This window comes from Centropristis striata, chromosome 1 (genome assembly GCF_030273125.1).
Source record: "Centropristis striata isolate RG_2023a ecotype Rhode Island chromosome 1, C.striata_1.0, whole genome shotgun sequence".
NCBI lineage: Eukaryota > Metazoa > Chordata > Actinopteri > Perciformes > Serranidae > Centropristis > Centropristis striata.
In genome coordinates, this window is record NC_081517.1 from 10817774 (window position 1) to 10841383 (window position 23610).

At 43.0% G+C, this 23610-nt stretch overlaps 3 protein-coding genes across 6 annotated transcripts in view; 1 reads left to right on the forward strand and 2 right to left on the reverse strand.

Moving 5' to 3' along the window:
• Positions 1-205: 205 nt before the first annotated feature.
• On the forward strand, positions 206-4743 carry sde2 (SDE2 telomere maintenance homolog (S. pombe)). The gene is made up of 8 exons (XM_059330323.1): positions 206-348; positions 1886-2003; positions 2090-2201; positions 2280-2449; positions 2872-2986; positions 3139-3240; positions 3326-3797; positions 4292-4743. Exons 1-8 carry the CDS (start codon positions 235-237, stop codon positions 4505-4507), a joined length of 1419 nt encoding a protein of 472 aa, XP_059186306.1. The 5' UTR covers positions 206-234; the 3' UTR covers positions 4508-4743.
• Positions 4727-14194, reverse strand: mtif2 (mitochondrial translational initiation factor 2). Of its 3 annotated transcripts, none has more exons than XM_059330285.1 (14): positions 14058-14194; positions 10881-10999; positions 10694-10808; positions 10467-10626; positions 9819-9979; positions 9568-9744; positions 9286-9425; positions 9072-9196; positions 8374-8578; positions 7275-7527; positions 6938-7078; positions 6484-6648; positions 5826-5966; positions 4727-5713 (listed from the first exon to the last, which is right to left on the reverse strand). In XM_059330285.1, exons 2-14 carry the CDS (start codon positions 10995-10997, stop codon positions 5544-5546), a joined length of 2070 nt encoding a protein of 689 aa, XP_059186268.1. In that variant the 5' UTR covers positions 10998-10999; positions 14058-14194; the 3' UTR covers positions 4727-5543. The 3 variants fall into 3 exon arrangements, with proteins under 3 accessions (XP_059186268.1, XP_059186276.1, XP_059186284.1); XM_059330293.1 differs by having other exon boundaries at positions 10881-11018; positions 13882-14190; XM_059330301.1 differs by having other exon boundaries at positions 10881-11018; positions 14058-14189.
• A 2241-nt stretch (positions 14195-16435) lies between these two features.
• The window catches only part of LOC131969055 (echinoderm microtubule-associated protein-like 6), a 32586-nt gene continuing 25411 nt past the window's right edge, over positions 16436-23610 (reverse strand). For both annotated transcript variants that reach the window (XM_059330191.1, XM_059330182.1), the window contains 10 exons: positions 22477-22685; positions 22240-22397; positions 21390-21504; positions 20519-20707; positions 20273-20445; positions 20032-20194; positions 19821-19924; positions 17487-17640; positions 17311-17411; positions 16436-16830 (listed from right to left, as the gene is read on the reverse strand). In XM_059330191.1, the coding sequence (XP_059186174.1) occupies positions 16806-16830; positions 17311-17411; positions 17487-17640; positions 19821-19924; positions 20032-20194; positions 20273-20445; positions 20519-20707; positions 21390-21504; positions 22240-22397; positions 22477-22685 (1391 nt within the window). In that variant the 3' untranslated portion in view covers positions 16436-16805. The remainder of the gene's footprint in view (positions 16831-17310; positions 17412-17486; positions 17641-19820; positions 19925-20031; positions 20195-20272; positions 20446-20518; positions 20708-21389; positions 21505-22239; positions 22398-22476; positions 22686-23610) is intronic.

The following is a 23610-nucleotide window of genomic DNA, read 5'->3' on the forward strand; positions in this document are numbered from 1 at the left end:
TACATTTGTGGATGTGGTATTTGGCAAAAATAAAAATTAAAGGTATGAGAAAATATGCATCATCATCCTTTCTGTGATTAAAACAGCCAAATATGAGCATTTTATTTGATTATTTTATTTGATTTTTTTTCCAGTGACGCCATCGTTACGTGATGACGTCATCTTGCGCCGGAGGGAGGGCGAGGGCGCACAAGTAGAAGCTGCGCATGCGCCCTGTGCTGCAGTGAGGCTAACATGGAGGAAAACCTTCAGGTGTTCGTGAGCTCCCCGATCTTCAGCTTGTCTCTCTGGAGCTTCCCGGGCGGCTCCCTGGTCCGGGACGTCCTGGTCCGGTTCGTCCGGCAGCAGGTGAGGGGTCAGCGGGGAGCTGCTGGTACTGTTGGCTCCGGGCTAACGATAGCTAGCCGTTAGCCATTAGCCTTTAGCCAAACACGAAGTTATTTTGTTCCAAAAAAACAGAAAAAATGAAGTTTTAAATCATTTTACTTGTTACCGAAACACATTTAGACTTCATTTAACTAAAAACCGTAAACTTTAAATATCATCCAAGAAATGTTTTAAAAGAAAAATGAAATTCGTTATAAACAATGTTTGCGTGTCTGTAAATATATTTAAATATAAAATAAAACATAAAAATAAAGAGATTAACTGTTAAAGATTCTCTACAATCTGCTGAAAAACGACTAATCAATGAACTGACTGTTAAACGTGTGAGATTATATTTTAAATTTGAGTGAAAAACAGACAAACTTTCAGAACAACGTGAAACTCAAACTGAAGTTCTTGAACCCTCAGGTCAGATTTATACACCTGTTCTACCTAGCAAATAAATATTATACATTATTATACTCTACTTTCATTGTACTGATTTTTTTCACCTACATCTGACCTAATAATTGATATCAAACACTGATCGATTCTTAAATATTTTAACCCTTTAAATGCCAGGTTTCTGTTATAACACCACCATGTTTTTAGAAAAAAAAGAAAAGAAAATAGGAATTATTTTCAATATACTACATGCAAAGTAAAAAAAAAAAGTTGAATTATTGCAGCCTGGAACTTGTAAATGATTACCAGCAACACTGATTTTGTTGCATTATTATTTTTTGTGCAGTGTCAAATACTCACTCTTCCTGCTTAGCGCTCTATAAAATCAAGCTATAAAAAATCTACATTATTATATTCTACTTTCATTGTACTGATTTTTTCCTCTACATCTGACCTAATTATTGATATTAAACACTAATTGATGTTTGAACATGTTAACCCTTTATATGCCACCATGTTCATGGACCTGCTGCAATCAGCTGTGTAAATAATCTTTTTGTTATGAGTTTGTCATGTCTCATCTCTGATGTGATTCAGATGACCCATGTTTAGATTTATTTGAAGCAGTACATGCTTGTGTGTATGGATTTTGTGTATAAATCACGTTTTTCTCTATATGCTGAATATGGTCAAAATGACGCAATCTGGTGGAAAGTAGTAAAAGTGATCAATTCCAAGGACAAAGCCCAGATTGACACTCCGATTTAATAACATGCATGTTTTATGTTTTAACATAAGTGAGATCAGAAACAGCATTTTGAATTAGAGTGTTTCAATGGCTCAACCTGAAGAGTAACAATTGTTTGTCCACAGTGTATTTTAACCTTACTGCAGGAGTTGAGCTGGAAATAACAAGAGCAAATACAAATACGCAATCTGGGCAAAATTCATGACCACAGACAAAACTATTAACACATGAAAAATGAGAAGCTCAACCTGCCCTGGGGGTTAATGTTGTGTGTGTGTGTGTGTCTCTCTCTCTCTCTCTCTCTCTCTCTCTCTCTCTCTCTCTCTCTCTCTCTCTCTCTCTCTCTCTCTCTCTCTCTCTCTGCAGGACGTTTCTTCTTCAGATTTCTACGTGATCAGCAGCGGCCGACGCTCTCTGCTGGAGGACGGTCTGCAGCATGGCGCCGTCTATCACCTGGAACCCCGCCTCTGCGGCGGAAAAGGAGGTGCGTTCAGGAAATGTCTGACAAGCCAGGACTCGTTCTTCTTCTTCATCTTCTGTGGTGGTAAACGTAGCGCTGTGTGTTTTCAGGGTTCGGGTCCATGCTGCGAGCTCTTGGCGCTCAGATCGAGAAGACCACTAACCGCGAGGCGTGCAGAGACCTGAGCGGCCGCCGCCTCCGAGATGTCAACCACGAGAAAGAGTATGAGTAGCCGCCGCCAGAGGAGGAGGAGGAGCCGCTGAAGGTGACCCTAACGTTCTTCTTCTGTGGTGTGTGCAGAATGGCGGAGTGGCTGAAGAAGCAGGCGGAGCGCGAGGCGGAGAAGGAGCAGCGGCGTCTGGAGCGCCTGCAGAGGAAGCTGTCAGAGCCAAAACACCAGTTTACCGACCCCGAGTACCAGCAGCAGTGCCACGACCTGTCAGAGAGACTCGAGGACTCCGTCATCAGAGGTCGGCGGGGCCAGGCCGGGGGCGGGGTCAGGGGCCACATATCTGCTGTTTGTGTGATTTTAACTCATTGATAGCGTGTTACTGGTGATGGACTCCGTCTGTCTGACACCAGAACTTGTTTGTATATTTTGCTGATGAGGAATCTGAGCAGACGAGTTTGTCACTGAACAAGTTAAAATCACATCCATCAGAAATCTGTGTGAGAAGAAAACACTTCACTAAACGTGACAGAAATGGACCTGACACATGAAAACCACAAGGGGGACAAACAGATTTAATATAATCAAACGTGTCCAGTGGGACACATTTAAGTCTGAGCTGCTTTTTGACAGAACGTCCACAGATTCACTTCAGCAAAATGTAACTGTCTGTCCCTCTGTGTCCCTGTCTGTCTCCGTCTCTGTCCCTGTCTGTCTCCTCAGGTCTGCAGGCGTCCTGCAGCTCTCAGGTGAAGGTGGACGATGTCTCTGCAGTAAAAAGAGCAAGCAGTGAAGAGAGCGAGCAGCCAAAGAAGAAGAAGAAAAAGAAGTGTTTTTGGTGAGGTCATCACTTTATTAGTTTGTTTGTTTTATTATTTATTGTTTACTGTCAGACAGCATGACGTCATCATCTGACTGGAGCTCTTCTTCTTCTGTGGTATCTGACAGACTTCAGAACTGTGAGTTGTAAATCTGTCTCCATGGTTACAGGACGGGCGAGATGCCAAGCTCAGAGGACGAAGACGAGTCTCCGTCCTCCAGCTGCAGAGCCACGACCTCCCAGTCAGAGGAGGCAGAGCCTGAGCAGAGCAGGTAGGGACCTGATCCATGTCAGACCTGATCCACATCAGCACCATAAACATTCAGACTGTTTATTAAAATCATCGTCTCGTTCCAGTTCGTCCTACAGCAGTCCTGCAGGGACCAGCAGAGACCAGACCGTCAGTCCTGCAGGGACCAGCAGAGACCAGACCGTCAGTCCTGCAGGGACCAGCGGCGACCAGACCGTCAGTCCTGCAGGGACCAGCGGCGACCAGACCGTCAGTCCTGCAGGGACCAGCGGCGACCAGACCGTCAGTCCTGCAGGGACCAGCGGCGACCAGACCGTCAGTCCTGCAGGGACCAGCGGCGACCAGACCGTCAGTCCTGCAGGGACCAGCGGCGACCAGACCGTCAGTCCTGCAGGGACCAGCGGCGACCAGACCGTCAGTCCTGCAGGGACCAGCGGCGACCAGACCGTCAGTCCTGCAGGGACCAGCAGAGACCAGACTGTAAGTCCAGCAGAGACCAGCAGAGACCAGAACGTCAGTCCTGCAAAGACCAGCCGAGACCAGAACCCATCAGAGTCCAGCTGTTCGTCTCTGCAGCAGGTCAGCAGTCTGTTCTCTGTCCGTCCCATAATATGTTACCTCTGTGTGTCTCTGGTGTCCTCAGAGGACAGAAATGTCAAAGAAACTTTATATTTTCAGGCAGATTTTTTATAAACATTTTTTAGTAAAACTCATATTACAGTATGTTGTCAAACTTCATTATAAAAGTCATGATATAGAATGTCATTCAAACTTCATAATAGAGGTCATAGTATAGTATGTCATCATATTTCATAATAAAAGTCATAGTATAGTATGTCGTCAAATTTCAAAATAAAAGTCACATGTCGCTCTAATGTGAAAAACTCAGAACAGTATGTTACCCAAATCTCATAAGTCATAGTATAGTATGTTGTTAAAATTTCATAATAAAAGTCATAGTAGTGTGTTATGTTAATGACCTCCAGAATAAAACGGTGAAGTCTTCCATGTTTGCTTTTGGTCATAGTGGCGATTCTTCCTGTTGAAACCTGTCCTTCGTGTCTGTCCTGCAGGGAAGGCGTGCGGTGGACCTTTCCTCCGTGTCCTCCGTGTCCCAGCTGGAGTCTCTGGGTCTGGACGTCCTGAAGGAGGAGCTGATGTTTCGCGGGCTGAAGTGCGGCGGGACGCTGGCGGAGCGCAGCGCTCGCCTCTTCTCCGTCAGAGGGCTGAGTCCAGATCAGATCAGCCCGGCACTGCTCGCCAAACCTGCCAAGACCAAGAGGAAGTGAAGAGGTCAAAGGTCACGGCTGACCTCCCTTCACATTAAAGGAACAGTCTCGCTTTTATTCTTCTTTGTCGATTTCAGCTTTTAGTTTCTTTTTTCTTTGAGCTTCTTTTGTCTGAATTCTTGTAGTTCAACACGTCTTTTTTCAGAACTGAAACTGAACTGAGCTGTTAAATCATTCACTTCAGGTTTCTTTTGTCAGAGTTAAATGTTTTCATTAAAATTTTTGAAACAAAAAAAGCTGTTGTTTATTTTTCAGGAGTTTAATTAACAATGTCCAAGTAAATCATGAAACCAGGAACATAACTCAGCTGAGCCACAACAGAAAGTGATGTCAAGTTGTACAAACATGACATTTATAGTTTACATCCATGGGTATAAAAAGTCAAGACTTTTCATGTTGATTTTTGTCAAAAATGGTCGGATTTAAAAATGTCTACATTTTAAAAAAATGTCCCAATTATAGTCTGTTGATACATGTGATAGTATAGTTTGTCCAAAGATAGCAAACAAACCCACCAAATTATGGGATGTCCAAAAATAACCCCCTAAAAAAAGTCATACGATTGTTGTCAAATTTTAAAATGCCTAGAAATATCTTAAAATTGATCAATTATAGTCTTTTGTTACATATTAGAGCATAATATGGGCATAAATGATTAAAAAAAAAAAAAAAACACCAAATGATGGGATGTCCAAAAATGATCGACTCAAAAAAGTACTGTAGCATGTCAATGTTGATTTTTGTCAAAAGAAATTCAGGCTGTAACTGAACTTTATTAGCAGAGACAAGAAACTGTTAAATCATTTACTTCAGTTTTATTTTCTCAGATTTAAATGTTTTGATTAAATTGTTTGAAACAACAACAGCTGTTTATTTTTCAGGAACCAGGAACATTACTCTGCTGAGCCACAACAGGAAGTGATGTAATTTCGTACAAACAAAGAAAATTTTACATCATTAAGTTAAATCGTGATATTTATATTTTACACCTATGGTTCTCGTCTGCGCAGCAGCAGAGGATGCTAGGAAGTGGAGTTCAGAAGCCGGGGTCCCAGGAAGTGACCTGCGGGACATCCCGCTCCTCGAAACACATGATGACATCACCGGCACTGAAGGCGACATTGTCGACAGCTGACAGGCCGCAATCCATCCCCGTTTTCACCGTCTGAACCTCGTCTTTGTGATGCTTCAGCGCTGCCAGAGAACCTGTGGGGGCAGCAGAGAGCGCCAAAGGAGAGAAGCACCAGAGGAGCGTCAGAGGAGAGGAGCGCCAGAGGAGCACCGGGCGGCTTCCTATGTGACGGCGGCGGAGACTCACCCTCCCAGACGGTGTCCTGGCCCCGGATCACTCGGAACTTCAGTCTGCGGTCCAGCTGACCTTTCTGCACACGGCAGCCGGCAACGGGCACCTTCTTCTTCCCCACCGACACCTCGAATATGGCGAGCACTGTCGCTTCACCTGGAAGAGCACAAGGCGATCAGACAGAACAAGGAACGTCTACAGAACATCCTCAAAGCACATTTAGTGAAAAGTCATCGTGGATAACTGTGCTCCACAGAATATTATTACTGTTGTCGCGACTAACAACAGATACAGTTCTGTCATATTTACTGTGAGCATCAGTGTTAATATTACTATATTATATCACTGCTGTTATTATTCTGTTTATCACTGCTCAGACTCCAGATGTGTCGCTGCTGTTATTGTCACTATTCATCTCTCTATGCATCATGTTTTACATATAAGTATGTCTGTATGTACATGTAAGAATGTACTGTCCGTCCTTGTTTGCTCTCCCTGAGATTCCCTCCCTCCATTAAAGGTTTTGTTGTAAAATTTGAAAATTAAAGTTGCAGTATAGTATGTCGTAAAATTTCAGAATAAAAGTCATACTATAGTATGTCGCAAATTAATAAAATAAGTCATGGTGATATGTAATAGATTGTGGTGATTATTGAGATGAGGACTGACTGACCGACGGGGACCTCGATGACGCCCGGCGGCAGTTTGCTGCCCAGCTCGTCCTTCAGCTCATCGATCAGTTTGTAGATGACAGAGTGCAGCCGCAGTGGGACGCCGCGCTTCGCTGCCAGCTGCTGAATCGGCTTGCTGGCTGTCACGTTGAAGCCGTAAATGGAACCTGACAAGAAGGACAATAATTATTATTATTATTATTATTATTATTATAAGAAGAAGGAGAGATGTCACAGGGCAGGAGGAGCACCTGTCAGAACAGCTGTGTTAATAAGTGAATATGTTTTTGAACTTATCATCCTGGAAATATAATTATAGCTGAAACATGCTACCTGCATGCTAACATTCTCACCTGCTGTCAGAATATTTAGTGTATTTTGAGTGTTTATAAGACTTCTTAAGTTAGTCAGAACACCCTCCTGGCCCCGCCCCCTGACCTGTGACCCTGAGGTTACCTCCGAATGCCTCGGCCATGTTGACATCGTTCTCTGAAACGTCTCCGATGCCGAAGTGCAGAACCTCCAGATCACACTGCTGCTGAGCGTCGTAACCTTCCACGATGCCCAGGATCGCCTCCACAGAGCCGTCCACGTCTCCTGCAGACAGGGGACATAAGATAGAGGACAGGGGACAGACAGAAGTTCCTGCATTTATTGATAATTTACTTAAAATGTTTATTATTAATTCTGTTACTTTCTCATAACTTCAAAAAAGCTTTGTCTGTAAATGACCTGTGACATCGCAGTGACATCACAGTGACCTCACAGCGAGCAGCCTATCAGATGCAGGTACCTTTGATGATGATGGGCAGGCTCAGCTCGTCCTGCTGAGTCTTCTCGTTCTGCCTCGTGGCGAAGCGTGTCTTGTAGGCGCGGTACAGGGCGGACTTCCTCTTCCTCCAGCTCAGGTGCTCCAGCCCCGCCCGCTCCTCCCGATACTCCTGCAGGTGCAACTGCTGCTTCAGCTCGATCGCGCGCTGCTCCTCCTGCAGCTTCTGCTGCTCCTCCTCGTAGCTCCTCCACTCCACCACCTCCCTTGCCCGCTGCTGTGAGACCAAACTCAGGGATTAATTTCTGCAGCTCACACAAACAGAGATGTTTGTTTGTTTGTTTCTTTATCTCTGCATAAGTCTGTCTATCCATCAGTCTGATGGTGAATGAATTGGGTTATTATATTATTATTATTGTAGTTATTAGGGCCACGGGGGAATCACACCGAGCACTGGTCCCATACAGCAATAGCTGTAGGGTAGCTACTGTTATACTGTGGATTTTTTTTTCTTCCTCTTCCGGACGTAATTTCGTCCCGCTACTAGTCCCACAACTTGAGAGTTGCACTCAGGACGCTTAAAGTGAAGTCGGATCAATGATAGGTATTATGGTTTTGCCAAAAATGCTTTCTGTTCGAGGCCAGAAATTCAAGTCTGTCCACCTCTGGCTGCTGTCACTCTTCCGGAACATTTGACAGCTGCAGTTAATTCTGTTGATTGCTCTGCTGTGATTGCCTTTGATATTTGCATGCTTCAAACACGCACACGCGCACACACACACACACACACACACACACACAGACACACACACACACACACACACACACAGAGGTAACTTTATGCGATCTTCGTTACACACACACACACGCACACATTTTGAGGTTAAAGGGCATAGGTTGCTGTATAAATAAATACTTGAAAAGGAATGCTTGTTGTAGGTGTGGTCCTTGTATATAATATAGTATCATAACATTAATAGTATTAATTGTTTGAAATCTCTGAAGAATCTCATCATAGTGTACACACACCGACAGTAGCCTCCGTGGCCATTTCAGAATTTCCCCAGAGGAAATTTTCTATTTGTGACTATTATTTTTTAATAAATCCTGGTGGAGTTCTCACCTCTGTCTCGACCTCGAGGAACTCGTCTCCGGCGGGTGGCAGATCCTTCCAGCCGACCACCTGCACTGCCGTGCCTGGCGCCGCTTCCGCCACCGCTCGCCCGTTCTCATCAAACAGGAAGCGGACTTTAGCCCAACTCTTCCCTGCCACCAGGACGGTACCGCGGCGCAACGTTCCCCGCTGCACAATGGCTGTTGTTACAGGACTGAGGGGACAGAACCAGAGAACCAGGGTCACATCTAGACCCCATAGAACCACAGTCACTGAATCTAGAACCCATAGAACTAGAGTCATATCTAGAACCCATGGAACCAGGGTCACATCTAGAACCATAAAACAAGGGTCACATCTAGACCCCATAGAACCAGGGTCACATCTAGAACCCATAGAACCAGGGTCACATCTAGAACTCACAGAACCCGGGTCACATCTAGAACCAATATAACCAGCGTCACTGAATCTAGAACCCATAGAACCAGGGTCACATCTAGAACCAGGGTCACATCTAGAACCCATAGAACCCAGGTCACATCTAAAACCCATAGAACCATGGTCACATCTAGAACCCATAGAACCTGGGTCCCATCTACAACCCATTGAACCAGGGTCACATCTAGAACCCATAGAACCTGGGTCCCATCTACAACCCATTGAACCAGGGTCACATCTAGAACCAATAGAACCTGGGTCACACTAACCCTTTGCCCTTGTCGGTGCGGCTCTCGATGATGACGCCCTCCACGGCGCCACTGGGATCCGCCTTCAGTTCTAGAACCTCGGCCAACGCCACGGTGGCCTCGGCAAGTGAAAGCAGGTTGTCGCCCTGACAACAAAAACAACAACGAGGTCGTCAGTTTACATCACGACGACATCATCCATTCCTGCTCAGCGGCCGGCGGCGCAGCGGCTCACCTTGAGAGCGGAGACGTGGATCGCCTGGACATCTCCTCCGAACTCCTCGCACACGACATCGTGAGCCAGCAGCTCCTGTTTGACCCGCTGAGCATCGGCCTGAGGCTTATCACACTTATTCACCGCCACGATCACTGGCACTGGAACACACCAGGACACGGAGACACAAAGAGACACGGTGAAGACACGGTGAAGACACAGGACATACAGGAAACATCAAGAAGAAACAGTAGAAACACAGTTGTTCTGCCCTCAGCAGTGATTGCCAGGCGCAGCTCTTACCGTTGGCTCTCTTGGCATGCTCGATTGACTCGATCGTCTGGTTCATGACGCCGTCGTCGGCCGCCACGACGAGGACAACGATGTCGGTGGCATTGGCGCCACGAGCTCTCATGGCGGAGAAGGCGGCATGACCCGGAGTGTCCAGGAAGGTGATTTTCTCACCTGTGGGCAGCTGGACTGGAAGCAGAAAACCACAGAGTCAGCACTTTCAGGATTTTCACATTAAAAGCCTCCAAACAGCAGCTCATTACCAAGAAAGGCTCCAATGTGCTGCGTAATGCCGCCGGCCTCCGAGGCGGCGACCTGGCTCTTCCTCAGGCTGTCTAGCAGCGTTGTTTTCCCGTGATCCACGTGGCCCATGATGGTGACCACCGGGGGCCGCGGCACCAGGAGGGCCGGGGCGGCCGGGGGCCTGCAGGGGGCAGGTGTCAGAGGTCAAACAAGTGAGTAAAAAATGTATTTAAAAATAGTATATTGTAAAATGTCATAATAAAAGTCATAATATAGTATTTCGTAAAATTTCACAATAAAAGTCATAGTATAGTATATTGTAAAATTTCACAATAAAAGTCATAGTATAGTATGTTGTAAAATTTCACAATAAAAGTCATAGTATAGGATGTCGTAAAATTTCACAATAAAAGTCATAGTATAGTATGTCGTAAAATTTCACAATAAAAGTCATATTATGGTATGTCCTAAAATTTCACAATAAAAGTCATAGTACCATATGTTCTAAAATTTCACAATAAAAGTCATATTATAGCATGTCGTAAAATTTCGCAATAAAAGTCATTGTGTAGTAATGACAGTAAATATTTAATTCATAAATATGAATTCCTGAGTTTTTAACAATCGTTTATCATAATAACAAGCTTCAAGTGACTTCCTGTGCGTACTTCCTGCTGGCGTCCTGGTTGGTGCGTTCTCTGTCGTCGCTCAGTTTGGCAAATCTGAACTTCATCCCGGAGCGTGTCACCGCCTCCTTGATGCAGTGCTCGTCCAGCCGCATGTTGGGCCGCAGCGCATCCAGGTGCTGCAACGCCTCCTGCAGGTGAGCTGAACAAGAGACAGTCAGTGACATAGCGCCGCCACCACCACCGACAGGAAGTGACGCCATTCATACCAAAGTCTCTGTTCATGGCGACGGCGAGCTCGGCCGCTGTCATCCCCCTCCGGACCTCCACTTCCTGTTTATCCACTTTCTCTCTGACCTTCTGCTCCTTGCGCTGACCTTTGACCTGCACAGAAAAAGCGCTGAGCCAGAGTCGCCGCTCACCGCCACCACCCTACCGTGACATCATCAGTCTTACCTGTTTGGAGGCGAACTTCCTGTGATGCTGACAGGTGAGCGGGGGAGCGGAACTCCCAGCGGGGTGGAGCAGCACAAGCCGCCGGGCGCCACGCATCACTGATGACATCACACTCATCCCTGCAGAGACAGCTGAGATCTGTTTACAATGATTTTATTATATTTAAAGAAACAAATTATTATAGTATTTATTAGAATGAATCTAAATTAATATTCATCATTATAATGTATTTATATATATTTTTTCTCTGTAGGATCATCATGATGATTAATTAAAACCGTTTGACTGAGAGAATAAACAGAAACTAGAAAATTTCCTCAGGGGAAATTCTGAATGGGCCACGGGGGCTACTGCCGGTGTGTTTACACTATGATGAGATTCTTCAGAGATTTCAAACAATTAATATATTATGATACTATATTATATACAAGGAGCACACCTACAACAAGCATTCCTTTTCAAGTATTTATTTATACAGCAACCTATGCCCTTTAACATCAAAATGTGTGTTTATGTGTGTGTGTGTGTGTGTGTGTGTGTGTGTGAAGCATTTGTATCTGGAGGAGTGTGCATGCGTGCGTCCGTGCGTGCATGCATGAGTGTATCTGTAACTGTAATCACATCTAAGAATCAAAGGCTTTGCGGTCGACCAATCAGAGCAGAGCAATCAACGGAATTAACAGCTGTGGAATCTTCTGGCACTGTGACAGCAGCCAGAGGTGGACAGACTGGAATTTCTGGCCTCGAACAGAAAGCATTTTTGGCAAAAACATAATACCAATCATTGATCCGACTTCACTTTGAGCGTCCTGAGTTCTTCCTGAACAGCTGCATATGTTTTCAGTGAAGAAAAATGAAGAAATTACGGAGCCCCTAAAGGGACATGGTGAAAAAAAAAAAAAAAAATTGGCATCTCGTGAGCACGAGATACTTTTATCGAGAGCACGAGATAGTTTCTCGTGAGCACGAGATACTTTTCTCGTGAGCACGAGATGCATATTGCATGCGCGCATGGTGTCTGTAAGAACACCCTCTGCATTTCAGCTTGTTTCTGTATGAAAATGACATTACAGGAGTTAGTTCGGCTATATTTTGACCTGGGGCTTCATTATAAGGACATTACTTTGCAACATTATGCATTACAAAGGAAATGACAGCAAAACATTGCCTATAAAACAAGCTCTCCCAACAGAGCTTTATAAAGGCTGTACACAACATGCGTATCGGCTCTATCGCAAGGCACAATAAATCATTTTATTGCACAAAGTGCCGACTACAGATGTACCCAATCAGTAGGCTCGATAAAGTGTTAACGTACAGCATAACATAGACCTGCATCAGACAGAAAATTATCACATTAAGGGCGATTGTTGTTTCAGTACCACGGACAGCTCATGCGTAACAGAAACTGCGCAGATCTCCGGCAACCAGTTAGTGTGGAAACCAGTAAGGACACAACACAAGCCTTTAGACTTTCTGTTGTCTCACTCCAGTGTTTACTTGTACTGTTTAAGGTTGAGCTGCCAGCCGTTGTGAGAAATAAAGCACGACGCGGTCCGAGCCGCAAAATAACGACCACCCGTGTCCGACTGGTCCCTCCTCCGCCCTTCATCATCATAAAAAACACAACGCAGAGTCCCAGGGTGTGGAGAGGCTCATCCCACATGGGCCGGGTTACAAATACATTACATTACTGGGAACGCGTCTGGACTACACTATTGTTTTGTTTTCTCAAGATCTCGCATTAATTATATCGTTATCTTGGGAAAACAACTGTCGTTTTTTTTTTAAGTAAAGCAGTAATGTCCTTATAATGAAGCCCCAGGTCAATATATAGCCGAACTAACTCCTGTAATGTCATTTTCATACAGAAACAAGCTGAAATGCAGAGGGTGTTCTTACAGACACCATGCGCGCATGCAATATGCATCTCCTGCTCACGGGAAAATATCTCATGCTCACGAGAAACGTTTCTCGTGCGCTCGAGAGAGATACTTTCTTTCTCGATACTTTCTATCAAAGTTTTTTTTTTATTTTCACCATGTCCCTTTAGGGGCTTTCCTATGTTTCTATGTATAAATTATTTCTGGAGAGTGGAATTTGCGGCCTTGAGCTCAGTTTTCAATTTTATTTTTTGACAATTTGTCACACACTGTGACACGAAAATTCCATGCAATACACACCCATTATAATCTCAGAATTTCTCCAAAAATGATCATGGTCATTGAACAGGGATTGATTCAAAACTATATGACCTATCCAAACGTGGATTAATACACCGATACACAAGACTTGTGTCTACTGTTTAAAGTTTAAATGGAGTCTCTAGGTGAAATTATGCCGGAGAAGTAGACGTTTAGAAATCTCCAATTGTTGTTCTTTTTCGCTCATTTTTTTCCGGCCCTCCCATTCACTTCAATGCAAAATTTTGGGCAGAGAGACCGTAGAGAAAAGTAATAGCACACCGATCCCAATCAAACCGCACGTTTTGATATATAATTAGTACCGGGACGAAATTGCATCCGGAAGAGGAAGAAGAAAAAATCCACAGTATAACAATAGTGCTCGGTGCGATTGCCCCGTGGCCCTAATAAGACAGAAGGAGTGATTTAAGCTGATCTGTGTGCTTATAAAGAATCTGACATTAATCAGTTTTGGTTTTAACGCCAAATTTGTTTTTGGATCCAAAATGTTCAAATAAAACCTTAATCTTCAATTCTTACAGGTGTTCTGTTCAAAAATCATTAAAACAGTAAAATTCTTAATGAAGTTCGGTTTCTATCCAACGAACAGAAACTGAACCAGCAGCAAAATAATATAAAGAGAATAATAATAATAATAATAATAATAATAATAATAATATAAAGATAATAATAATAATAATAATAATAATAATATAAAGACAAGAATAAGAATAATAAGAATATATAAATAAATAAAGAGAATAATTAAAGAGAGACTTTATAATCACCTGTCCGGTTAATATTTATTCTGACAGTACCTGAAATCAGGAAATATTATCGCCGAATGATTTAATAAAATCAAACTTTTCAGGTTATGTTAATGTTCAGTTGGTCTGATAGAAATTATCCAAAAAAACACTAAAAACATTAAAACACAAGATTTCCCAGTGAAGTCTGGCGAGCCGCGTGACGTCAGACTCAGAAAGTCACCGACCTGTTTCAGTTTCAGCTTCAGCTCATCCGGGAGGAAAAACTGAGAAACTAAATGATATAAAATAAATTGTGTCGGAGAGTTTCACCGTGAGGTGAAGCAGCAACAGAGCGCCGCCATGACAGTGACGTAATAGACCCTGCGGGAGCCCAGAGCGCCTCCTGCAGGTCTGGAGAGGAACTGCAGAGGAACCATAGCATATGAGAGGAACCTTCTTCTTCTTCTTCTTCTTCTTTGATGTTTATTGGCAGTTGGCATCCTTTTTTTGTTGCATTTACCGTCACGTCACCTGCTGGACTTCATACTTTTCCTTCTGTTATATTATTTTAATTAGTCCAATTGTGGCGAGAAATCTCAGAAGGATTTTTCTCCCTTCCCTAGATTTCCTGTCTTCTACTATACTTTTGAAGTTTTCTCCTCTTATATTGGATCAAAATATATTGGAGTATCTTATCCTTTTATCACTTATCCGCACTTGGGAGGCTGGAGTTGATTCCAGCTAACATTGGGTGAGAGCATAGACTGTGAGAGGCAGGGTACGCCTTGGACAGGTCGCCAGACTGTCACAGGGCTGACATATAGAGACAAACAAGCACGCGCTCTCATTCACTAACAGGAGTAGGCTACCTTATGTCATGTAAAATTAATTAATATTTCATAACTTAATTTATAGTAAAACCGTGTTGAAAATGTGTGTATCAAATTCGATACAGCAGGTATTAATTTCAATTTATTTGAAAATTTGTAAACTGTCATTTTTTTTTACATTTCATACATGCATTAAATAAAGCAACATAAAGTATTTTTTCTCATTTAGGTAAACTAAGTAAAGGTTTAACTGACATAATGAGGTAAATTTAGAGTAGAATTGATATATCTCTCGAACAATTCAAAGAAATACATAATATGTTTTTTTTTTTGTTGTGTATTTTCAGATGGCAAAAAAATTGAGCATTGCAGATGTGTTGAAGATAAACAAACTGAGCAACAAACTGCATAAAAATACCAGATTTCCTGGTTCCACTGGAGGATCTGTTATTGCTGCATGAAAACTTCATATCAGCAGATGTATGATGTGTTATATGGAAAAAAAAATATGTGCATGTTTGAGGGATATGTTAAAAGGAAAGTCAAGTTTGTTCAGTTACTTCAAGAAAAAAAAACGATGAGCAACAAATTGGACAAAAAGACCCGTTGTATTGATACAAATCAGAATTCATATATGCAAATTGATATTTAATTTTTTTTCAATTTGTCAGCAGGTTCAATAAACACAAAAAAATAGAATTTTCTGGCAATTATTTCATGGTTTAGGCTTTAAAGGGTTAAAGTCTTGTCATGTCTTGAGGATATATATTATATGTAACTGATGATGCGTTCATGGACCGTCGGAACGACGATAAACTGGATTTATTTATTAAATATAAATAAATCATCATAAACATCTGAAATTATTTTACAATAAACATGACTGATGTGATCTCAATAACATCCTTTCACAATAAAAGCTTTTACTCTCTCCCTTTTTTGCTGCATAAACACTTTGAGTCTTCAAACATCATTCAAGTCTGAATTCTTATGATCTTTATTATTTAGTGTTTATCAGGAATATTTTTCTGTCTCATCATTAAAACTCTTTGATTTCATATTCCTGACAGAAGAATATTTATTTCAAGAGGAAAAATTATTGAAGATTGTTGAAGAAAAGAAGGAAACATTTTATTTGTTATTGTTGTTTATTCAGATCAGCACATTAAACCATGTGACAGTAACACTCTTCACTCTGATTCTATTATATTTATTTTCTACCTTTAATATTAATAACTCATATCTAGTTTCACTTTATTGTCTTTTGAGGTAGAATTCTTTTTTTTAAACTATTTGAAGGACCAAAGCTGCCAAATATAAATAAACAAAAGTATAAATGCCATTAAAATGATTAATTACTAATATGTGACATAAAATAATGATTTCTATTTAAAATTTGCATTTGTATTATTTTTTTATGTTTAATTTCCCTAAAATATTCATTAATTAATTTATATTTATTAATTAAAAAGTATTACTTTTACTGTTCCACATATTTATTTAAAATATTATTTAATGTTTAAGGTAATGTATGAAGATACACAACAGAATACATTTATAAATAAATAAATACATTTAAATATACAATAAATTAAATAAAAATGTGGGCAAAAATATACATTTAATAGATATTTATAATATAATCCATGAAATATAATAATAATAATAATTATTATTATGATTATGATTATGATGATAATAAATACTAAATAAATCAACATTTGATCCATTCATTAACACCTACAGTTGTTTTTATTTATTTTTTTGGCAGCTTCTGTCCAACAACAACAAACAAACAAACAATGTCTATTTTTTCTTCATTAAGTGTAACGACACGAACAGGAAGTAAAAGCCCTCGAGACGTTTTTTTAGCACCACGATTATAAATAAAGTTTTATCAAAAGGCAACAGAACTGATCCGGACTGCCTGACCCGGGTCCACTGCAGCATCACAGGAGGAGAGGGGACTCTGGTGGACCCTGGAGGACTCTGGAGGTCTCTGCAGGACTCTGGTGGACACAAGGGGACTCAGGAGGACTCTGGTGGACCCTTGAGGACTCTGGTGGACCCTTGAGGACTCTGGTGGACTTTCGGGGACTCTGGAGGACTCTGGTGAACCCTTGAGGACTCTGGTGGACTCTGGAGGACTCTGGTTTCAGGCTCTCACTGACATTTCCACACAAATAAACTGAAGAGAAGAAGAAACAGGAAAAAGTATTTTTGACAGATTATTTTTACAGAATTTATTTGACACTTTAATTTAGTTTCTTGTTTTTATTTTTATATTTTATTTTATTTTTGAATAAACAAGCTGTTGTCGTTTTTTTGGTTCGAACTGAAAGTGAGATTTTTTTGTATTTTTTAATGTATTTCCAGGAATAGAAATCATGGTTTTGTCTTTTATAGTAATAAAAATCTTATTTTATTATGAGCTAGTATTTAAAAACAAAGACAAGACAGAAAAACATGAAATTAAACTTCAGTCGGTGAAACTGAATCTTGTTGTTCTCTTTCATTTATTCCTTTTTCATGTTTATTCAACTGAAAAAAAAACGTCCACAAACTTTCATAAAAATTCAGATTTTCAGGATCGTCAGATTTAATGCAAAAATAGTCAGAAGCGAATTTAATGAAAATAGAGAAACTGAAATGAACTCTGCGGTCTCACCTGCAGTCGCTGCCTCCGGCGCTGATGACGAACTTGTCGTCGCAGGAGAATCGGATGTTGGTGACATGAGCCGAGTGACCAAAGTATCTCTTGTGTTTGGCCTGTGAAGAGATCAGAAGGTTCAGCAATGCGCCGACGCAGCTCCAAGGAAGACGATTAAATAAAATTTCACTTACAAACTTCTCTGAACATGGGAAGTCAAAGAGTTTGATGAGGCCGAAGTCGTCTCCCGTCACCAGGTTCAGGCCGGCGTAAGACACACAGGCGCAGTTCACGTCCGCTTTCTCCGTGTTACGAGGCCAAACGCCGAGAACTTCGTCACCCAGGATGCTGAAAACAAAGAAAGCTCGTCAGCAAGTCTAAATGTTCCCTAAACTCCAAACTGTTTCCTTTATCAGTAGTTCCCCAAGTTCTCCACATGGTGTTCCCCGAAAACTACAGGATGACACACAATAGACACACAATATGTTCCCTACATCATGCAATAAGTTCCCAACGCTTTACAGAATGTTCCCTGAACAGAAGAGTTAGTCCCCTCTAAAGTTAGTTCCCTCGGCTCTACAGTTAGTTCCCTCAGCTCTTTGATAGGTTCCCTCTGCTCTAAAGTTGTTTCCCTCTGCTCTAAAGTTAGTTCCCTCAGCTCTAAAGTTAGTTCCCTCTGCTGTTAAGTTAGTTCCCTCAGCTCTTCGATAGGTTCCCTCTGCTCTAAGGTTAGTTCCCTCTGCTGTAAAGTTAGTTCCCTCAGCTCTTTGATAGGTTCCCTCGGCTCTAAAGTTATTTCCCTCGGCTCTAAAGTTATTTCCCTCAGCTCTCTGATAGGTTCCCTCTGCTCCTAAGGTCGTTCCCTCTGCTCTAAAGTTAGTTCCCTTGGCTCTGAAGTAAGTACCCTTGACTAAAGTCAGTTCCTTTAGCTCTAAAGTAAGTTTTCATCTGCTCTAAAGTTAGTTCCCTCAGCTCTAAAGTTAGTTCCCTCTGCTCTAAAGTTATTTCCCTCAGCTCTAAAGTTAGTTCCCTCAGCTCTTTGATAGGTTCCCTCTGCTCTAAAGTTAGTTCCCTTGGCTCTGAAGTTAGTTCCTCTGCTCTACAGTTGGTTCCCTCTTCTCTAAAGTTAGTTCCCTCTGCTCTAAAGTTATTTCCCTCCACTAAAGTTAGTTCCCTCTGCTAAATTTAGTTTCCTCTGTTCTAAAGTTAGTTCCCTCTGCTCTGAAGTTAGTTCTCTCAGCTCTAAACTTAGTTCCCTCTGCTCTAAACTTAGTTCCCTCTGCTCTAAAGATAGTTCGAGAACTTCATCACCCAGGATGCTGAAAACAAAGAACTCTCATCAGCAGGTCTAAATGTTCCCTAAACCCCACAGTGTTTCCTTTATCAGTAGTTCCCCAAGTTTTCCACACGGTTTTCACCGAAATCTACAGGATGATTCTTAGACACACAATATGTCCCCTACATCCTGCAATTAGTTCACAATGCTTTACAGAATGTTCCCTGAACAGAAGAGTTAGCCCCCTCTAAAGTTGTTTCCCTCTGCTCTAAAGTTAGTTCCCTCGACTCTAAGGTTAGTTTCCTCAGCTCTAAAGTTCCCTTGGCTCTAAAGTTAGTTCCCTCAGCTCTGAAGTTAGTTCCCTCAGCTCTGAAGTTAGTTCCCTTCGCTCCAAAGCTAGTTCCCTCTGCTCTAAAGTTAGTTCCCTCGGCTCTACAGTTAGTTCCCTCAGCTCTTTGATAGGTTCCCTCTGCTCTAAAGTTAGCTCCCTTAGCTCCAAAGTTAGTTGCCTCTGCTCTAAAGTTAGTTCCCTCGGCTCTGAAGTTAGTTCCCTCGGCTCTGAAGTTAGTTCCCTTTGCTCTACAGTTAGTTCCCTCAGCTCTTTGATAGGTTCCCTCTGCTCTAAAGTTAGTTCCCTCTGCTGCTTAAGTTAGTTCCCTCAGCTCTTAATAGGTTCCCTCTGTTCTAAAGGTTGTTCCCTCTGCTCTAAAGTTAGTTCCCTTCGCTCCAAAGTTAGTTCCCTCTGCTCTAAAGTTAGTTCCCTCGGCTCTGAAGTTAGTTCCCTCGGCTCTGAAGTTAGTTCCCTCTGCTCTGAAGTTAGTTCCCTTTGCTCTACAGTTAGTTCCCTCAGCTCTTTGATAGGTTCCCTCTGCTCTAAAGGTAGTTCCCTCTGCTTTAAAGTTAGTTCCCACTGCTCTAAAGTTAGTTCCCTCTGCTGCTTAAGTTAGTTCCCTCAGCTCTTAATAGGTTCCCTCTGCTCTAAAGGTTGTTCCCTCTGCTCTAAAGTTAGTTCCGTCGGCATTAAAGTTAGTTCCCTCTGCTCTAAAGTTAGTTCCGTCTCCTCTCAAGTTAGTTCCCTCTGCTCTAAATTTAGTTCACTCAGCTCTTTGATAAGTTCCCTAGGCTGTTTGATCACCTGAACAGTCTTCAGTCCTCTCACCAGTGTCCTGTTTGTTCCCCGAGTCTGTTCCCTGAGCTGAACTCATCATACAGAACATTTTTTCATTAAATAACTTTAGCGAGCCAGCCTCACCTGGTCCAGGTCGCCCAGGTGATCCTCTCAAACACGCTCTGCTCTGTGACGATCTTCCCTGAGGGAACCTCGTGCACCTGCCGGCTGTAGGTGCTGGTGGACACCTGCAGAGGACATGAAGGACGTTTACACCAAATTCAGCCTCTACAGGGACCACAAGGAGCGGTGACTGAAAGGTCAAAGGTCACAGCTCTGTGTCATCGTGTTTCACCTGGATGTGTTTGCTGTCAGCGGAGAAGTCGATCTGGATGACGGCGCCCGGGATGTCCTTGCAGTAGCCGATCCTGTTGAGGGATGGACCCAGAGAAAGGTCGTAGAAATCCACCGCGCTCTCAACCGAACCCACCGCCAAGAACCGGTTATCTGGACTGAACCTGAACACCAGGAGTGAAATGTGTTAGACTGAAGTGTTGAAGGACGATGTCCTGAGGACGTAGAGACAGACGTGGTACCGTATGTCCTGGATGGCGACGCTGCGGTCCCTCTTCTTGCCCCACACGGTGAGCGAGTTGACCAGCAGGACGATGAACTCTCCGTTCTCCATTCCAATGGACACCATCTCTCCGTTGGGACTGTAGGACGTGCACTTGGCAGGATGACCCAGACTCACCTTGTTCAGAAGTTTCTAACAGAAGACAAGACAACAGTGAGTCCTGTCCCCCCATGCCCCCAGTCCCCCCCAGTTTTCAAACAGATACCTTATCAGCCAGGTCCCATATCCGGATGGTCCCGTCATCGCTGGCCGAGATGAAGACATCTTTGAAAGGGTGGGTTGCCAGACCCCAGATCCCCCCCTGAGTGTGTCCGTTGATCATGGTGTTGGACGCGGCGTTCTTCTCTCCCACCTCGATGATCTCGCCGTCTTTGGTTCCCACCAGGATTTTACCCTGAAACCACAGATACGCGTCAAAGAGTCCAGGGACGAGATCAGGATCATCCTGTCCTCCCTTTATCAAATGACTTTAAACAATGTTATTATGTTTTTTTATTATTTCATTTTTGGAACGACTTTAAGGAACATGTGAGTAACTCTAAAACCTGTTTGTGTCCGCAGTGAGCTGAGAACCCAAAAAAAGATCATTCTGAATTCAACATCAGCCAAACTAAACGAAAACATCTGTTTACAAACTGCAGTTTAATCAGTCTCATTCATCATTTCCTCATCATCACATGATTTTCACATCTTGCTGTTTAAAACATATAGGTACAGTAGTGTTCAAAATAATAGTAGTCCAATGTGACTAACCACATTAATCCTGGTTTTTAGTATATTTTTTATTGCTACATGGCAAACAAGGTACCTGTAGGTGCAGTAGATTCTCAGAAAACCAACAAGACCCAGCATTCGTGATATGATATTCCGGACGGTTTTGAAGTTTATAGAAATGTTTTCGTTCAGTTTATTGTTAATAATACAAAGTTTTCCTTTAATACATTTTGTGTTTCATCAGGTAAAGTATAATTTTAAAGTTTTATGCACAAAATAAATTGTGCCAATAAAACTTCATGTTCCTTTTGTTCTGCAAATATTCTAACAAAGGATTGACTGACGCGACAAACTGTCACTACCTTCCCTCTGCAGACGGATCGGACGTTCTCCACCGTCTGGCCTGTCTCCAGCTGGAACGCCCTACATCGCTTCATCTCCTGGTCCCAGAGCTTCACCGCCCCGCCCTCCTTAGTCCTGTCAGACACAACACACATCACAGAGAATCCTGGCTCCAGTCCTAACTCCAGTCCTGACTCAAGTCCTAACTCCAGTCCTGACTCCAGTCCTAACTCCAGTCCTAACTCCAGTCCTGACTCCAGTCCTGACTCCAGTCCTAACTCCAGTCCTGACTCCAGTCCTAACTCCAGTCCTGACTCCAGTCCTGACTCCAATTCTGGCTCCAGTCCTGGCTCCAGTCCTGGCTCCAGTCCTGACTCCAGTCCTGACTCCAGCCCTAACTCCAGTCCTGGCTCCAGTCCTGACTCCAGTCCTGACTCCAGTCCTGACTCCAGTCCTGACTCCAGTCCTAACTCCAGTCCTGACTCCAGTCCTGACTCCAGTCCTGGCTCCAGTCCTGACTCCAGCCCTGACTCCAGCCCTGACTCCAGCCCTAACTCCAGTCCTGACTCCAGTCCTGGCTCCAGTCCTGACTCCAGTCCTGACTCCAGTCCTGGCTCCAGTCCTGGCTCCAGTCCTGACTCCAGTCCTAGCTCCAGTCCTGGCTCCAGTCCTGACTCCAGCCCTGACTCCAGCCCTAACTCCAGTCCTGACTCCAGTCCTGGCTCCAGTCCTGACTCCAGTCCTGACTCCAGTCCTGACTCCAGTCCTAACTCAAGTCCTAACTCCAGTCCTAACTCCAGTCCTGGCTCCAGTCCTGGCTCCAGTCCTGACTTCAGTCCTGGCTCCAGTCCTGACCCTGTTGGTACTCACGGCCGTTCCTTGCCCCCGGTGACGATGAGTCCGTCCCTCAGCGTGGTGTACATGGTGAAGACCGGGCCGCTGTGCGCCTTTGCCACCACTCGCACCAGAAAGTGTTCCCGCCACACGTACACGTCCCCATTTATGGCGCCGGTGAAGGTCAGGTTGTTCTGGAGGAGACAAACACGTTCAATTAAACAAAACAGATTTAAGGATTTATTACAGCAGCGAGTCAGTTTATGGTCTTACGGCTCCAAAGGCGACGGACAGCATCGTCTGCATGCGCCCGTCCTCCACCGCGCCGATCACGCCTTTCTTATAGACCAGCGAGCCGCCCACCAGAGTCCAGAACTTGATGTGTTTGATTCCAACGGACACGAACTGAGTGTCGGAGTCCGGTCTGAACTCCACCACGAAGATCCGATCAGCGTGGCCGCCTTTACACGTCACCTTGGAGCCTGGCAGAGAGGTCAGAGTGAAGTACAGGTGAGAAGCATGAAAACAACAGCAAGCATTCTTTAGGGTTCAGGCTCAAAATAACTACTGTGTTTTGCCTGTTTATTGTTATTATTTGTTGACTCAGATGGAAATGTGAAACAGAATAACTGGAAATGATGTTTGATGCTTCCTTCGAATTATACAGTTATGGAAAAAATGATTAGACACTTGTTTTCTTCCATTTCTTGTTCATTTTAATGCCTGGGACAACTAAAGGTACACTTGTTTGGAAAAATATAATGATAACAACAAAAATAGCTCTTAAGGTTTTATTAATTGTTTTTAAGTGCTTAAATGGTCTGGCACCATCTTATTTATCACAGCTTTTAAAACCCCACAGTACTTCCAGAGCACTTAGGTCGTCTAACCAGCTGCTCCTGGTCGTACCGCGGTCCAGACTCCGTACTCGTGGGGACAGAGCCTTCTCTGTGGCGGCCCCAAAGCTGTGGAACAGCCTACCTCTCCAGGTCAGAGCTGCACAGTCTGTCGAGCACTTTAAAACATTATTAAAAACCTATTTATTCTCCTTGGCTTTCAGTCCCAGCTAGGCAAAAATCCTTGGCTTTCTTTTTTTTTTACTTTTTTTACCCTTTTATTTGTCTTTTTATCTCTAACACTGTTTTGGATTGAGTTTTTATTACTATTTTATTCTATTTTATTTTATTGTTTTTACTGTTTTTAGTATTTTATTGTTTTCATTGTTTTTATTTATACCTATTTGTGTATGATTTATTCTATTTTAATAACTGTACAGCACTTTGGTCAACTGAGGTTGTTTTTAAATGTGCTCTATAAATAAACTTTGACTTGACTTGACTTGATAAGAGTTTAATTTAAAAGCTGATATCTAGACATATTCCCTGGTTTTCTTGATAATGATTTTGG

Excerpts from the sequence above, each read along its gene's own strand:
- sde2 (XM_059330323.1), top strand. The coding sequence starts at position 235 with ATGGAGGAAAACCTTCAGGTGTTCGTGAGCTCCCCGATCTTCAGCTTG. Across the intron at positions 349-1,885 it reads TCCGGTTCGTCCGGCAGCAG|GACGTTTCTTCTTCAGATTT; the intron begins GTGAGGGGTCAG and ends CTCTCTCTGCAG. Across the intron at positions 2,202-2,279 it reads GATGTCAACCACGAGAAAGA|AATGGCGGAGTGGCTGAAGA; the intron begins GTATGAGTAGCC and ends TGGTGTGTGCAG.
- mtif2 (XM_059330285.1), bottom strand. The coding sequence starts at position 10,997 with ATGAGTGTGATGTCATCAGTGATGCGTGGCGCCCGGCGGCTTGTGCTG. Across the intron at positions 9,426-9,567 it reads GCATGCCAAGAGAGCCAACG|TGCCAGTGATCGTGGCGGTG; the intron begins GTAAGAGCTGCG and ends GGTGTGTTCCAG. Across the intron at positions 5,714-5,825 it reads CCAGGACACCGTCTGGGAGG|GTTCTCTGGCAGCGCTGAAG; the intron begins GTGAGTCTCCGC and ends CTGCCCCCACAG.